Source organism: Oncorhynchus tshawytscha, linkage group LG03, assembly GCF_018296145.1.
Source record: "Oncorhynchus tshawytscha isolate Ot180627B linkage group LG03, Otsh_v2.0, whole genome shotgun sequence".
Taxonomy (NCBI): domain Eukaryota; kingdom Metazoa; phylum Chordata; class Actinopteri; order Salmoniformes; family Salmonidae; genus Oncorhynchus; species Oncorhynchus tshawytscha.
In genome coordinates, this window is record NC_056431.1 from 33,030,331 (window position 1) to 33,046,468 (window position 16,138).

The window sequence follows — 16,138 nt, forward strand, 5'->3', positions numbered from 1 at the left end:
TTATACCTTGAAGCTATTTTGTTGCTCCCATAAACCTCCTTTTACACTCCGTTCCCGGACGCCCTAGACGACCAATTCTCATAGCTTTTACCTGTACCCTTATCCTACTCCTCCTCTGTTCGTCTGGTGATGTAGAGGTGAGTCCTGGTCCTGCAGTGCCTAGCTCCACTCCTATTCCCCAGGCGCTCTCTTTTGATGACTTCTGTGACCGTAATAGCCTTGGTTTCATGCAAGTTCACATTAGAAGCCTCCTCCCTAAGTTTGTTTTATTCACTGCTTTAGCACACTCTGCCAACCCGGATGTCCTAGCCGTGTCTGAATCCTGGCTCAGGAAGACCACCAAAAACTCTGAAATCTCCATCCCTAACAACAAAATTTTCAGACAAGATAGAACGGCCAAAGGGGGCGGTGTTGCAATGTACTGCAGAGATAGCGTACAGACTTCTGTCCTATTATCCAGGTCTGTACCCAAACAATTTGAACTTCTACTTTTAAAAATACAACTCTCTAAAAACAAGTCTCTCACCGTTGCCGCCTGCTATAGATTGCCCCCCATCTATCTTCAGAGCTCGTGCTGCTAGGTGACCTAAACTGAAACATGCTTAACACCCCGGCCATCCTACAATCTAAACTTGATGCCCTCAATCTCACACAAATTATCAATGAACCTACCATGTACCACCCCAAAGCTGTAAACACGGGCACCCTCATAGATATTATCCTAACCAACTAAATACACCTCTGCTGTTTTCAACCAAGATCTCAGCAATCACTGCCTCATTGCCTGCATCCGTAATGGGTCAGCGGTCAAGCCACCTCCACTCATCACTGTCAAACGCTCCCTGAAACACTTCAGCGAGCAGGACTTTCTAATCGACCTGGCCCGGGTATCCTGGAAGGATATTGATCTCATGCCGTCAGTAGAGGATGCCTGTTTTTTTTTTAAATGCCTTCCTCACCATCTTAAATAAGCATGCCCCATTCAATAAATTTAGAACCAGGAAAAGATATAGCCCTTGGTTCTCTCCAGACCTGACTGCCCTCAATCGTTTACCTTTGATCTTCGGATGTTTTCACTCACGAAACTCCCAGTTAGACAGCAAATGTTCCTTTTGTTCCATAAAGATATTTTTTATTTCCCAAATACGTCCGTTAGTTTGATGTGTTATGCCTAGGAATCCACTGGAAATAGCGGTCACGACAACGCAGACAAAAATGACAAATTATATTCATAATATCGACAAACATGGCAAACATTTTTTATAATCAATCCTCAAGGTGTTTTTCAAATATCTATTCGATAATATATCAACCGGGACAGTTGGCTTTTCACTAGGACCGGGAGGAAAAATGGATACCTCTCTGTTTATTAGCACAAAAATCACACTGAGAGCCAACAACTGACTCACTTAGCCCCCGTGGACGTTTACGCTCATTCTTCTGAAACTACGTCTAAAAGGCTGTAGACACCGTAGGGAAGCCACAGATAAAGACATCTGGTTGATATCCCTTTCAATGGGCAATAGGGATGCATAGAAAGACAGGGGTTTCAAAATAAGAGTCACTTCCTGATTGGATTTTTCTCAGGATTTCGCCTGCAATATCAGTTATGTTATACTCACAGACAATATTTTTACAGTTTTGGAAACTTTAGAGTGTTTTCTATCTTAAACATAACAATAGACAGGTGCATGATGATGTATGGAATAAATTAGCCATTTGAATGTCAATTAATTTCATTTAATCAATTTCTACTTCATTGAATTGAAATTAAATTCCAATTCTGCTTCCTAGTGGGGTGTGGCCAATTCAAAGTAATGAATTAAAGACCAATTCCCAACCTAATTCAGAATTGACACCCAAGCCTATCACAGACATTATGTCTGCTATTACAACATGTATTAGAATCAACAAGTTATTGACAACGCATTAACGAAAATAAATCATAGCTGGATATACTGACGACAGCCATCACTAAAAATAAAACATGGGCTGGACTCTTATGCACATACACACAGCTGTAACCGCTACACAAAGCTCTGTAACCTAGCAACAGCTTCTGCAAAGCAGAAGACCAATTCATGTCTCTACTTTAGCTGACTAATTTTTAGACCAAAGAGCATTTAACTTATGTTTGGGCAAAAGCAATAATATAACATAACGTTGGACTCCTGTAATAGTACACAAAGACTTGACCCAGCGGCCAAAACTAATTGCAATGACAAAATGACAAACTGCTATGCCTGCTGCAAAGAGGAATGGTACAAGACCTACACTTCACTTCCTACACTACAGCATGCAGCCCGTCAACGGGAATCTTAGATCTTCTTTTGATTTTTCTGCACCTTATGTGTGGAATGATCTACAATGCACTTTAAAATTGGTGGAATTGGTGCCTCTCTGGCATTTCAGATAGTTGTTAGGGTACCTTTTTACTAAAGAATGTGTCTGTTTTTTTATGATTGTGTTTTGCTTTTGGCATATTGTTGTGCATAATAATGTGTATTTTAATGTGTATATGAATGTGTTTATTGTATTTTAATGTGTATTGTTGTGCTATACAGGTGTCATCTGGAAAAGAGACCTTGGTTTCAGCATAGACTCCCTGACAAAATAAAGGAAAGGTAACTAATTATGCAAATGATCGGAAAAGCAAAGGATGAAATGGACTTAACGCCCATGAAAGTGTCCGTTTTTTGCATACTGTGGTCACACAGTTTGGATGGAAGGTATGCTCAGGTGGCAAGAGCATCATGTAACAGGAAGTGTATTAAGATAATCGAGACAGAGAGAGAGGGAGCGAGTCTTCTTTGTTTTTCACTTCTTATTCTGCTAGGACTCATATTGTTACCTACAGTATAACGAAATTGTTGAAGCAGTTGTTACAATTTGTTCTATAAATCTACATTTACTTTTCATGCCAGTCTTGAATCGAACTTAAGTTTGAAACTGAAGGTCTGTCTGAGGAGTATAGTGAGAGACAGGGTGGGAGAGAAAGAAGGATGAGAGAGACTGTATGTAGGCGTGTGAGAGATGGACAGAGAGATGGAGGGATTATAGTGTGTTTGTATAGAGGAAAGACAGTTGGTTGGTTTTAAACATAGGGCTGAGAAAGACACATATTCCAGCATACAGTAAATTAGGGAGAAACAGACTCAGTGACGCACTGCAGTTTTGTGGTTTTGCCATAAGGCAAAGTGTATGTGAATGTGAGTGTATGTGAAGTTTAATAGCTAATCTCATACTATTCTACATGTTTTGCCAGAGGCTGAAAGAAAATGCAGCTTTTTTAAAGCTAACTTCCTGCAATTCTACACTTATTGCCATGGGGCAGAGAGAAAATGTGCAGTTGTATAGCTAATCTCATGCAATTATACACATTTTGCATTGAGGCTGAGAGAGTTTGGCAATTTCAAAGCTAATTTCATGTTATTCTACACATTTTTCCATGAGGATGAGAGAAAATGTTGCCGTTTTACAGCAACCGGAGCCCGTGGGCCATGTGGGGTTGCAGGGTTTTTAGTACCCCAGTGCTGAGACTGTGATGTGTGTGTGTGTGTGTGCATGTGTGTGTTTTGATTTTGAATTGGAGTGAGAAAGAGAGAGCAAGAGAGAGCGATACATAGTTTTGGGAGTTTTCCGTGTCTCTCCCTGAAGCAGTGACTGGGAGAATCTTAAATTGCATACTCGTTGCGTCCTCTCTCCTCTCCCCCTTGCCTCCTTCTCAAAACCCATTGGTGGAGAAGGTCAGAGGGGAGGGACGTCTGGCTTTCTCATCCAATGAGTTTTGAGAGACGAGGAGAGAGGACAGAAGACGTCAGGAGTATGCAATTGAAATCTTTCCTCTGCCCCCTGCCAACATGGACTCCCTGATGGCTACAGCAACCTCACAGTAAGTCTTCTATACATTCCTACCCCAGCTGCTTTGGCCCCTCTCCTCGTCACCACCACACTCTCCAACTACTCCTCCAAGTCCTTACACTTTCTTCCCTCTCTCTCCCTCCCCTCGTTCTTTCTCTACTTCCCTCCCTCTTTGTCACTCAATCTCTCTCTCTCTCGCCCTTTCTCCTACTCTCCCCCTGTCCCTCCCTCCCCCTCTCTCTCTCCCTCTCAAGCCTGAGAGTAATTATAGGGCTATTGCAGGGAGGAGGAAAGAAAAGAAAGGAGAAAGGAAAAAAAGGGAATTGTCTGGAAAACAACTGCTCTCTTACCCCTTGTTCCGATTCCAGGGGCTCGGCTTTGACTCGGACTGCAGGCATTCCATCAAGCATTAACATCCTGTTCTCGGGCCGTCTGTGGAGGAATAGAGGAAGGGGGAGGAGGTGTAAGACGGACGCTGAGTTTGACCATGACTAAGCATCTTAGTTTGACACACATAGAAAGTAAAAAGTATGAGCTGACGTACGGTGCTGACTAAAAGAACAGTAAACTGTGTAAATATAAAGAAAGTGGCACACTTACACATGCTTAGGGCTTAAATGCTTACAGTTAGATAAATAGCCAGGCATTGTGCTGTACATCCTGTAATGTGCACTGAAAAACATAAACGTAAGCACAATGACATATACAAAGAAACAGTCACATAGAAGAACACACACACCGTCCACTCGCTCTCTGTCTAAACAAGCCACAGCTTTCTGTTTGTAACTACTGTGTTCACTGACATCACTTGTCTGCATGATTGTTCCGGTATGTTTACAAATAATCCATTTGTAATAGACATACAGTATGGTGACCATATCTATATTCCCATAAAACTAATGCACAATAGCACAACCATGGAGATCCTGTTAATTTATATTGTCACAACCATACAATATGTATGTGTCCCAAATAACACCATATCCCATAAATACTGCACTACTTTTGACTAGAGCAATATACACTGAGTGTACAAAACATTAGGAACACCTTCCTAATATTGAATTGCAGCCCTTTTGCACTCAGAACATCCTCAATTCGTCTGGGCATGGACTCTACAGGTAATTCATGCAAGCAGTAAAATCTGATTTTAAAAAACAACAGAAAAATACATCTTATGGAAAAGAGGGGATTGTGGAGAGACGCACACACAGGCGCAGACACAAGCAATATATGCACATGTACGCATGGATTTTTTGTTGTATGTGGTAGTAGAGTAGTGATCTGAGGGCACACACTTAATGTGTTATGAAATGTAATGTAACGTTTTTAATTGTATATAACTACCTTCATTTTGCTGGACCCCAGGAAGAATAGCTGTTGCCGAGGCAGCTAATGGGGATCCATAATAAAATACAAAGCTTTCAAATAAAACCAAATTTTATTTGTCGCATGAGTCAAATGCAACAGGTAGAGCTTACAGTGAAATGCTTACTTACAAGCCCTTAACCAACAATGCAGTTTTAAGAAAAATAAGTGTTATGTATAAAATAGACATTTTTATTTTTAAATAACAAATAATTAAAAGAGCAGCAGTAAAATAACAATAGCGAGGCTACATACAGGGGGTACCAGTACATGTAGATGGAGTTTAAGTGACTATGCATAGACAATAAACAGAGAGTAGCAACAGCGTAAAAGAGGGGAGTCTTTTTGAGGATCTGAGGACACATATGCCAAATAGGCTTTGTCGTGGCCTCTTCACGACTGCCTTGGTGTGTTTGGACCATGATAGTTTGTTGGTGATGTGGACACAAAGGAACTTGAAGCTCTCAACCTGCTCCACTACAGCCCTGTCGATGAGATTGGGGGTCCGCTCGGTCCTCCTTTTCCTGTAGTCCACAATCATCTCCTTTGTCTTGATCACATTGAGGGAGAGGTTGGTATCCTGGCACCACACGGTCAGGTGACTGACCTACTCCCTATAGGCTGTCTCATCATTGTCGGTAATCAGGCCTACCACTGTTGTTTCGTTGGGAATACTTAATGATGGTGTTGGAGTCGTGCTTGGCCATGCAGGCATGGGTGACCACGGAGTCACAGGAGGGAACTGAGCACGCACCCCTGAGGGGCCCCTGTGTTGAGGATCAGCGTGGCAGTTGTGTTGTTACCTACCCTTACCACCTGGGGGCGGCCCATCAGGAAGTCCAAGATCCAGTTGCAGAGGAAGGTGTTTAGTCCCAGGGTACTTAGGTTAGTGATGATATTTCAGGGTACTATGGTGGTGAACGCTGAGCTGTAGTCAATGAGTAGCATTCTCACGTAGGTGTTCATTTTGTCCAGGTGGGAAAGGGCAGTCTGGAGTGCAATAGAGATTGCATCATCTGTGGATCTGTTGGGTCGGTATGCAAATTGGAGTGGGTCTAGGGTTTCTAGGATAATGGTGTTGATGTGAGCCATGATCAGCCTTTGCACTTCATGGCTACCGACGTGAGTGCTACAGGTTGGTAATCATTTAGGCAGGTTACCTTAGTGTTTTTGGGCATAGGGACTATGGTGATCTGCTTGAAAATGTCAGTGAAGACAATTGGCAGGTGGTCAGCGCATGCTCGGAGTACACGTCTTGGTAGTCCTCTGGCCCTGCCGTCTTCTGAATGTTGACCTGTTTAAAGGTCTAACTCACATCAGCTTTTTTATAAAAGGCAATTCTTTCTCTGACATGCACATATGATGGTAGGTTCATGCAATGCTTTTAACATAAACGAGATCTTTCCACCCCTATTCTTGTCCATGATGGTCTGCGAACCCACAACCTTCTGGCCTGTAGTCCTGTGCTCTATCAGAATTCCGGCATTACCATGTAATGTTTACAAGACAAACAGTTTCTAAAACTACATATTTAAAGGGCTTTGTTCTGTCCAAGAAGTGTGAGTAAACGGTAGACATGTTCTCTCCTATTCACTTTGTTTTAATTATTATTTTGTGCATAGGGGAGTTTAATTTTTTATTTTAGCATATAGGGAGAGTTTAGGTAAAGTATCTGAGGTCTGATTTTCTCCATGTAACCTTTATTATAAATAATGTTCACTCCCTAAAGCATATTTAAAACAAGAAAGTACTTTGTATGTGTTACTAAATCGGGAATCTTACTATATCCTTCACAGTCACATAAGCATACAGTACAAACACACACACCATACATTCATATCACCAATCAGCCTTCCCTCTGCCCCACAGAAACCTCTCACAATAACAGATACACAAAGAACACTCATCCAATAATGTGGGCAGCTCCTCAGCATTAGCAGTAGTATGAAGACGTGTGTGTGTGTGTTTGTGTGTGTGTGTGTGTGTGTGTTTAAAACACCAGGGTAAATTCCTAGTGGCAATGCGCCATCAAAGCTCTATTTTGCTCCCCTCTCCCCCTCCTCACATTGCTAGAGGCTGGAGTGAGGCTCCACCCATGATTGCCATAGCAACGCTTTCTAGGCCCAAGACCTTATGCCGAAGGACATCCTGGACAACAATACAATAGCTCCAAAGCCAGGACTACTTGGGGGATTCAGACCCACCCACACACACACACCTACACACACACACACGTCTCATGCAAGGTTACTCATCACGTATGAAGCGTGGTTCTGTGTGGTTTGTGTGTGTGCGCACATACACGCGTGCATGTGGTTATCCAGGTATTCAGGCTGATAGCCTAAAGGCTCAGGCTTTTCTGTTTCCATCTACTGTACTGGGCCATGACTTCGGTGGACCTGCTCTAACGTGGGGTCAAGCCCAGGCCACTGGTACTTTTCAGCTCCATTTACATACTGTATCAATGGCCCACTGTGAACTTTAATGATCCTGATGGAAACACAATAACACCAGAGCTGACATTAACATAAACCACTGGCGACACCCTAGTGTGAGGGGGTGTCATAGTGTAAATGCACCATGAGAGAGGTTTATTCTCTCCTTTCAATTGATCCCCTTTACAGACATACACCATGTTTAACTCTACAACTGCTAAAGCAGTCATTTTGACTGCTCATGAATAAAACAAATATGTATTACTACATTTTTAAAGTCATGCCCCCTCCATTCTGGACTTTTCCTAAATAAGTCTACATAACACTGTCAGTGTTAGAATCTTAATATCACAAACAGAACTGGAGTTCTAACCAGTTTAAGGTTTTCTTAATGGTTTTCCCTTGTTGCACCCTCCTCCCAATCACACCAATAATTGCCTCGAAACTGAACCAAACTATACAGAAATTGATTTGACACATAACAGATAAGTAAATAAATTAAGTAAAGTAGGATGGGGAGAAAGTAGGTGAATGGGTGAGTTGATGAGAGACAGGAAGTGAATGACGCATAATTATGTAATCACCAATTGTGATTGAAGAACAGGGCGGGCCCGGTTTTGATCTGTATTGATCTGTTCTATTTATTATCTCAAAATGGTATGTACCCTATATCAATCCACCAAATCCAAACAGTCTTATCAGTCTACTCTGAGTGTGCATAATTGTACCTGCTGTACAGCTTACAATATCTGGGAAAATATCCACATCAGGGAACAGGTGAGCGAGTGTCAGAAAATGTGGTAATGAGGCTTGTGGAACCTTACAATGGCAAGGGGACAAATGTCACCATGGACAATTTCTTCACTTCACTGTAATTGGCCTGCACTATGAACAAAGTGGGACGGGAGATCCCACCCTCTGCGCAAAATAAGGCACATGCACAGCCGTTGCACTCTACAATGGTTCTGAAGAATGACAAGATGACAAGGACACAATAAAATAAAATTGTATTTGTTACATGCGCCGAATACAACTGATGTAGACCTTACCATGAAATGCTTACTTTACAAGCCCTTAAACAACAATGAAGTTTTAAGAAAATAGAGTTAAGAAAATATTTACTAAATGTTAAATAAATAAATAACAATAATGACAATAACAATAATACAGAGGGGTCTATGTGCGGGGGTACAGGTTAGTCGAGGTAATTTTGTACATGTAGGTAGGGGTAAAGTGACTCCGCATAGATAATAAACAGCAATTTGCAGCAGTGTAAAAACACATTTTCTAGGTGGCCATTCGATTAATTGTCCAACTGCCTTATGGCTTGGGGGTAGGAGCTATTAACTTCTTGGTGACTGGGGGGCAGTAATTGAGTGGATTGGATGAATAAGGTGCCCAAAGTAAACTGCCTGCTACTCAGGCAGCTAGAATATGCATGTAATTAGTATATTTGGATCGAAAACACTCTGCAGTTTCTAAACCTGTTTGAATGATGTCTGTGAGTATAACAGAACTCATATGGCAGGCGAAAACCTGAGAAAAATCCAACCAGGAAGTGGGAAATCTGAGGTTTGTAGGTTTTCAACTCATAGCCTATAGAAGATACAGTGGGATATTGGTCATGTTGCACTTCCTAAGGCTTCTACTAGACGTCAACAGTCTTTAGAGCCTTGTTTGATGCTTCTACTGTGAGGTGGGGCCGAATGAGAGAGGATTGAGCCAGGTGTCTGGCAGATTGCCACGAGCTCGTGACACGAGGTCATGTGAAAGTTAGCTCACGTTCAATTGCTTTTCTACAGACAAAGGAATTCTCCGGTTGGAACATTATTGAAGATTTATGAAAAAAACATCCTAAAGATTGATTCTATCCTTAGTTTGACATGTTTCTACGACCTGTAAATAACTTTTTGGACTTTTCAAATGACCTTTCGGCTGGACTTGCACACGCGTTTGGATTTGTTTACCAAATGCCCTAACAAAAGGAGCTATTTGGACATAAATGAACTTTATCCAACAAATCGAACATTTATTGTGGAACTGAGAATCCTGTGAGTGCATTCTGATGAAGATCATCAAAGGTAAGTTAATATTTATAATGTTATTTCTGACTTCTGTTGACTGCACAACATGGCGGATATCTGTTTGGCTTGTTTGGTCTCTGAGCGCCGTACTCAGATTATTGCATGGTATGCTTTTTCCATAAAGTTTTTGAGAAATCTGACACAGCGGTTGCATTAAGGAGAAGTTTATCTGAACTTCCATGTATAATAGTTGTATGTTTTATCAATGTTTATGATGAGTATTTCTGTAAATTGATGTGGCTCTCTGCAAAATCACTGCATATTTTGGAACTACTGAACATAACACACCAATGTAAAATTTGATTTTTGGATATAAATATGCACTTTATCGAACAAAACATACATGTATTGTGTAACATGAAGTCCTATGAGTGTCATCTGATAAAGATCATCAAAGGTTAGTGATTAATTTTATCTATATTTGTGCTTTTTGAGACTCCTCTCTTTGGCTGGAAAATTAGCCATTAGCTGGAAGCTTGCGTGAAGGCTACCTGAAACGTTTTTTTTTCTTCCAAGTTAAACAATTTAAAGGCAATGCTACCAAATGCTAATTGAGTGTATGTAAACTTCTGACCCACTGGGAATATGATGAAAGATATAAAGGCTGAAATATATAATTCTCTCTACTATTATTCTGACATTTCACATTCTGATCCTAACTGACCTAAGACAGGGAATTTTTACTAGGATTAAATGTCAGGAATTGTGAAAAACTGAGTTTAAATGTATTGGGCTAAGGTGTATGTAAACTTCCTACTTCAACTCTAGGTCCTGGATGACAGGAAGCTTGGCCCCAGTGATGTACTGGGCTGTACTCACTACCCTCTGTAGTGCCTTATGGTCGAATGCCGAGCAGTTGCCATACCAGGCAGTGAGGTCAGGATGCAACAAGTCAGAATGCTCTCGATGGTGCAGCTATAGAACTGTGTGAGGATCTGGAGACCCATGCCAAATCTTTTCATTCTCCAGAGGGGGATAAGGAATTGTCGTGCCCTCTTCACAACTTTCTTGGTGTGTTTGTACCAATAAAGAGAGAACTGGAGACTATTATGCACTACAACCAAACAAAGGTATGCTAAAGTGTGTCAAGCAAGTGAAAGTTACGAAGGCTTGTGTCAACTGTTTTCTAATATTTTCAACATTTGACCACGCGTCTTGATGACCATGCATCTCGGTGGCTTTATTTGGTCATAAAATAAGCTGTTACCGTGTTCCAACACATATGCTTTCTGTTTCATAGTTGTAACAAAGGCACCCGACAAATAAACTTGATTGAACACTTGAATATTTGTTTTTAGTGTTTTTAGTTTTTACATATAACCTATGGTATTGTGTTATTTAAAAAAAAATGTATATATATATATATATATTCTGTTACCCTGTATTTACGCCATCCATAATTTCTTCAATTCTGACCAGTTTCCCAGTCCCTTCCGATGGTCTCTTTGTTACCTCTTTGATTAATGCCCTTCTTGCCTGGTCTGAGTTTTGGTGAGCGGCCCTCTCTTGGCAGGTTTGTTGTGGTGCTATATTCTTTCAATTTTTTTATAATGGATTTAATGGTGCTCCGTGGGATGTTCAAAGTTTCGGATATTTTTCTATAACCCAACCCTGATCTGTACTTCTCCACAACTTTGTCCCTGACCTGTTTGGAGAGCTCCTTGGTCTTCATAGTGCCTCTTGCTTAGTGGTGTTACCAAACACTGGGGCCTTTCGGAACAGGTTACTGAGATCATATGACAGATCATGTGACACTTACATTGCACACAGGTGGACTTTATTTAACTAATTATGAAGGTAATTTGTTGTACCAGATCTTATTTAGGGGCTTCATAGCAAAGGGGGTGAATACATATGCACGCACCACTTTTCAAATTTGTATTATTTACATTTCAATTTTTATATATTTTTTCGCTTCACAAATTTGGACTATTTTGTGTATGTCCATTACATGAAATCCAAATAAAAATCTATTTAAATTACAGGTTGTAATGCAACGAAATAGGAAAAACGCCAAGGGGGGTGAATACTTTTCCAATTCACTGTGTGTATTCACCCCCTTTGCTATGAAGCCCCTAAATAAGATCTGGTGCAACCAATTACCTTCACCTTGGATTAGCTAACACAACGTGCCATTGGAACACAGGAGTGATGGTTGCTGATAATGGGCCTCTATACCGCTATGTAGACATTCCATTAAAAATCAGCCGTTTTCAGCTACAATAGTCATTTAAAACATTAAACATTTATTATTTAACCTTTATTTAACTAGGCAAGTCAGTTAAGAATTATTATTCACAATGACGGCCTACCCCGGGCCAAACACCCGGACGATGCTGGGTCAGTTGTGCGCAAACGCCGGGATCAAACCAGGGTGTGTAGTGACGCCTCTAGTACTGAGATGCAGTGCCTTAGACTGCTGTGGTGGCGGCTATTCAGCAGTCTAATGGTCTGGGGGTAGAAGCTATTGGCCAGTCTAACAGTTTTTGCCATGATGCTCCTATACTGCCCCCGTCTGAGTGATGAAAACGGGAAAAACAGGCCATGGCTTTTGCTACTATCTCCAGGCTAGGTAAGCCAGTGCTGTTGGTGTCCATCAGCAATATACAACTCTGTGTGTGGGAGAGATTGAAAGATAGGGAGAGATAAAGGAGAGGAGAGGAGATTAAGATCATCTTTCCATTTGCTCTGCTCCAAAATGAAATGATCATCCCAGGTGTGAGGGAGACTGGGTGGGGGTTGAAGTGGGCTGTGGACTGTGGAGTATTGAGGCTTTTACAACCCCCTCCCCCTTCTTTCCCTCCACTGACCCACACGTAATGCCCAGAGAGGAACCACACTAGAATAAGGCAAAGTCTACCCCCCAAAAATGAAGGGGCTGGGGACAAAGGTTGTATGTCAGAGTGTGTGTGTCAGACAGAGAAATTGTGTGTGTGTGCTCGTGCATGTTTGCATGAATGTGTATGTTTTACTATTTTGTGTGTGTGTGTGTCTATGTGTGTGTCCAACTGGAGCTTCCATCCCCCACCCTCCTCCCTCCTCTTTCATCTCCCCTCCCAAGTCCCTGATGGCTATCAGCTCTCTGGTGACTGGGCCAATCAGCTGGTATAAAGGGATAAGGCCCAACGAGGCACAGCTAGACAGAATGACTAACGGGTCAATAGGAAGTGACAGGCCTCTGAAGAAAACACTGAACTTCAGGGACCCATGGTGACCCCATATTCACTCACACACACACACACGCACACACACACACACACACACACACACACACACACACACACACACACACACACACACACACACACACACACACACACACACACACACACACACACGTCCATTCATGGTGCAACTGAAACTCTTTTTTTAAATGTAATTCTTTAGAATCTAACATGTTAGGGAAGTGGAGGGGTTCTCAGCTGACATGTGGAATTGTTTTAAATGGTCATACATTCAGCTATTTGATTTTAGTTTTAGGACCCTTTTAGATATCAAAATAAAAAATAAAATAAATGGACAAAATATTGACGCCCATAGAAACGCAAAAACGACAGTCAAAATAACTCTTTTGAAACAAGGGTTTGAAGTTTCTGTCCTAAATCTAGGATTTTCTTTTTTTAAACTCAGGAAATACAGTATATACATTTTTTTACACATATTTAACCTCTTTTTGGAGTAGATGCAAAACTACCTTCATACTTCATATTTATTTTTTTAAACCTGTACCGATTACCTTCAGGCAAGTCCCGTGACACCATCGTGTTCGTGAGAATCTCCCCTTTCCAAAGAGGGGTCATAGAAGTGAGCCAAACCATTTGGACGCTACAGACATTTACAAAACAGAAGTTGGCACATCGACAGTACCGACTTTGGACAAGTCTCCTGACACTTGTGGGGGTCGTAGAGCAAAACGGAGAACACCATCATGTTCGAGGGTGTCTCCCCTTTCCATAGAGGGGTCATAGTAGTGGGCCATTCAGATGCTACAGACTTTTATCTGAGAAGACCGATTTTCAGGATATCTCATGGTCTGACAAACACTACTCTAATTCTGCCACCTTTCACCCCATATGCTGAAGTGCGACACTGGCGGATGCCGTGGATTGAGACGCATCCAATGCAAAAATATATCTAGTTTAAACTGACAGATTGTGATGGGGATTGTTTTGTTATGTAACTTAGATTGTCACACCGGTGTGTCAATCAACTCCAGAGGGTTAATGGTTAAGGTAAAGGTTAAGGTTTGGGATAGGCTTAAAACAAAGATGCTTTATGGCCTTCCACCCTCACTGTCTACAAAGCTCTAGCAAAACCGAAACCTACTTGAAGATTCACTGTTACTCCTAATGGCCGGTTCCCACATCATCTCCAGACGTCCTCAGATATGTGTCGTGACTTTAATCTGAAGACTGTTATTTACAAAATTAACTAACTATGTTTAATTGTTACCCGATTAAATGAATCACGTAACAATTCACTCATTAGGATCTGGGGCACCACGAGAGTGGTTATTTAAAGTTACCATCTCCTGAAATAAACTCCAAAAGGTCTTTAGCTATCACATCTTTAAACAGTCAAATTATTCATCATGACCTTTTATCATATCACCATTCTCAACAGTCATAACCTCCTTGCATCTGAAAAAAACAGAGCCTTACTTATGGTTCAGTAGTACACAAATTGGTTTAATTATTTATTTAGTAGCTACTTAACCTCTTGAAGCTAGGGGGCACTATTTTTATGTTTGGAAAAATAACGTTCCCAAAGTAAATGGCCTATTTCTCAGGACCAGATGCTAGAATATGCATATAATTGACAGATTACGATAGAAAACACTCTAAAGTTTCTAAAACTGTCAAAATATTGTCAATGAGTTTAACAGAACTTATATTGCAGGCGAAACCCTGAGGAAAATCTAATCAGGAAGTGCCTCTTATTTTGAAACCCTTCTGTTCCTAACCATGTCTAGCCTCCATTTAAAGGGATATCAACCATATTCCTATTTCTGTGGCTTCCCTAAGGTGTCAACAGTCTTTAGACATAGTTTGAGACTTTTATTTTGAAAATGAGTGTGAAGGATCACATTGCGTAAGTGGAGAGGTGGGGGCTCTCAGAGTGAGTTTGTACACAATTGAGTAAAGCCGCCATTGTTCCTCCCACTGTTATGGAAAAAGCTACACACTCAGTTGATATATTATTGAATATACACTGCTCAAAAAAATAAAGGGAACACTTAAACAACACAATGTAACTCCAAGTCAATCACACTTCTGTTAAATCAAACTGTCCACTTAGAAAGCAACACTGATTGACAATAAATTTCACATGCTGTTGTGCAAATGGAATAGACAACAGGTGGAAATTATAGGCAATTAGCAAAACACCCCCAATAAAGGAGTGGTTCTGCAGGTGGTGAACACAGACCACTTCACCGTTCCTATGATTCCTGGCTAATGTTTTGGTCACTTTTGAATGCTGGCGGTGCTTTCACTCTAGTGCTAGCATGAGAAGGAGTCAGTTAGTGCAGCTCATCCAGGATGGCACATCAATGCGAGCTGTGGCAAGAAGGTTTGCTGTGTCTGTCAGCGTAGTGTCCAGAGCATGGAGGCGCTACCAGGAGACAGGCCAGTACATCAGGAGATGTGGAGGAGGCCATAGGAGGGCAACAACCCAGCAGCAGGACCGCTACCTCCGCCTTTGTGCAAGGAGGAGCAGGAGGAGCACTGCCAGAGCCCTGCAAAATGACCTCCAGCAGCCAACAAATGTGCATGTGTCTGCTCAAACGGTCAGAAACAGACTTCATGAGAGTGGTATGAGGGCCCGACGTCCACAGGTTGGGGTTGTGCTTACAGCCCAACACCGTGCAGGACGTTGGGCATTTGCCAGAGAACACCAAGATTGGCAAATTCGCCACTGGCGCCCTGTACTCTTCACAGATGAAAGCAGGTTCACACTGAGCACATGTGACAGACGTGACAGAGTCTGGAGACGCCGTGGAGAACGTTCTGCTGCCTGCAACATCCTCCAGCATGACCGGTTTGGCGGTGGGTCAGTCATGGTGTGGGGTGGCATTTCTTTGGGGGGCCGCACAGCGCTCCATGTGCTCGCCAGAGGTAGCCTGACTGCCATTAGGAACCGAGATGAGATCCTCAGACCCCTTGTGAGACCATATGCTGGTGTGGTTGACCCTGGGATCCTCCTAATGCAAGACAATGCAAGACCTCATGTGACTGGAGTGTGTCAGCAGTTCCTGCAAGAGGAAGGCATTGATGCTATGGATTGGCCCGCCCGTTCCCAAGACCTGAATCCAATTGAGCACATCTGGGACATCATGTCTCGCTCCATCCACCAACGCCACGTTGCACCACAAACTGTCCAGGAGTTGGC

General features: G+C 42.0%; 1 protein-coding gene across 1 annotated transcript in view; it reads right to left on the reverse strand.

Moving 5' to 3' along the window:
- The window catches only part of LOC112234600 (Krueppel-like factor 12), a 139,611-nt gene that overhangs the window by 91,841 nt on the left and 31,632 nt on the right, over window positions 1–16,138 (reverse strand). Inside the window, exon 2 of the mRNA XM_024402806.2 lies at window positions 4,212–4,293. Coding sequence (XP_024258574.1) covers window positions 4,212–4,277 — 66 coding nt within the window. The 5' untranslated portion in view covers window positions 4,278–4,293. The remainder of the gene's footprint in view (window positions 1–4,211; window positions 4,294–16,138) is intronic.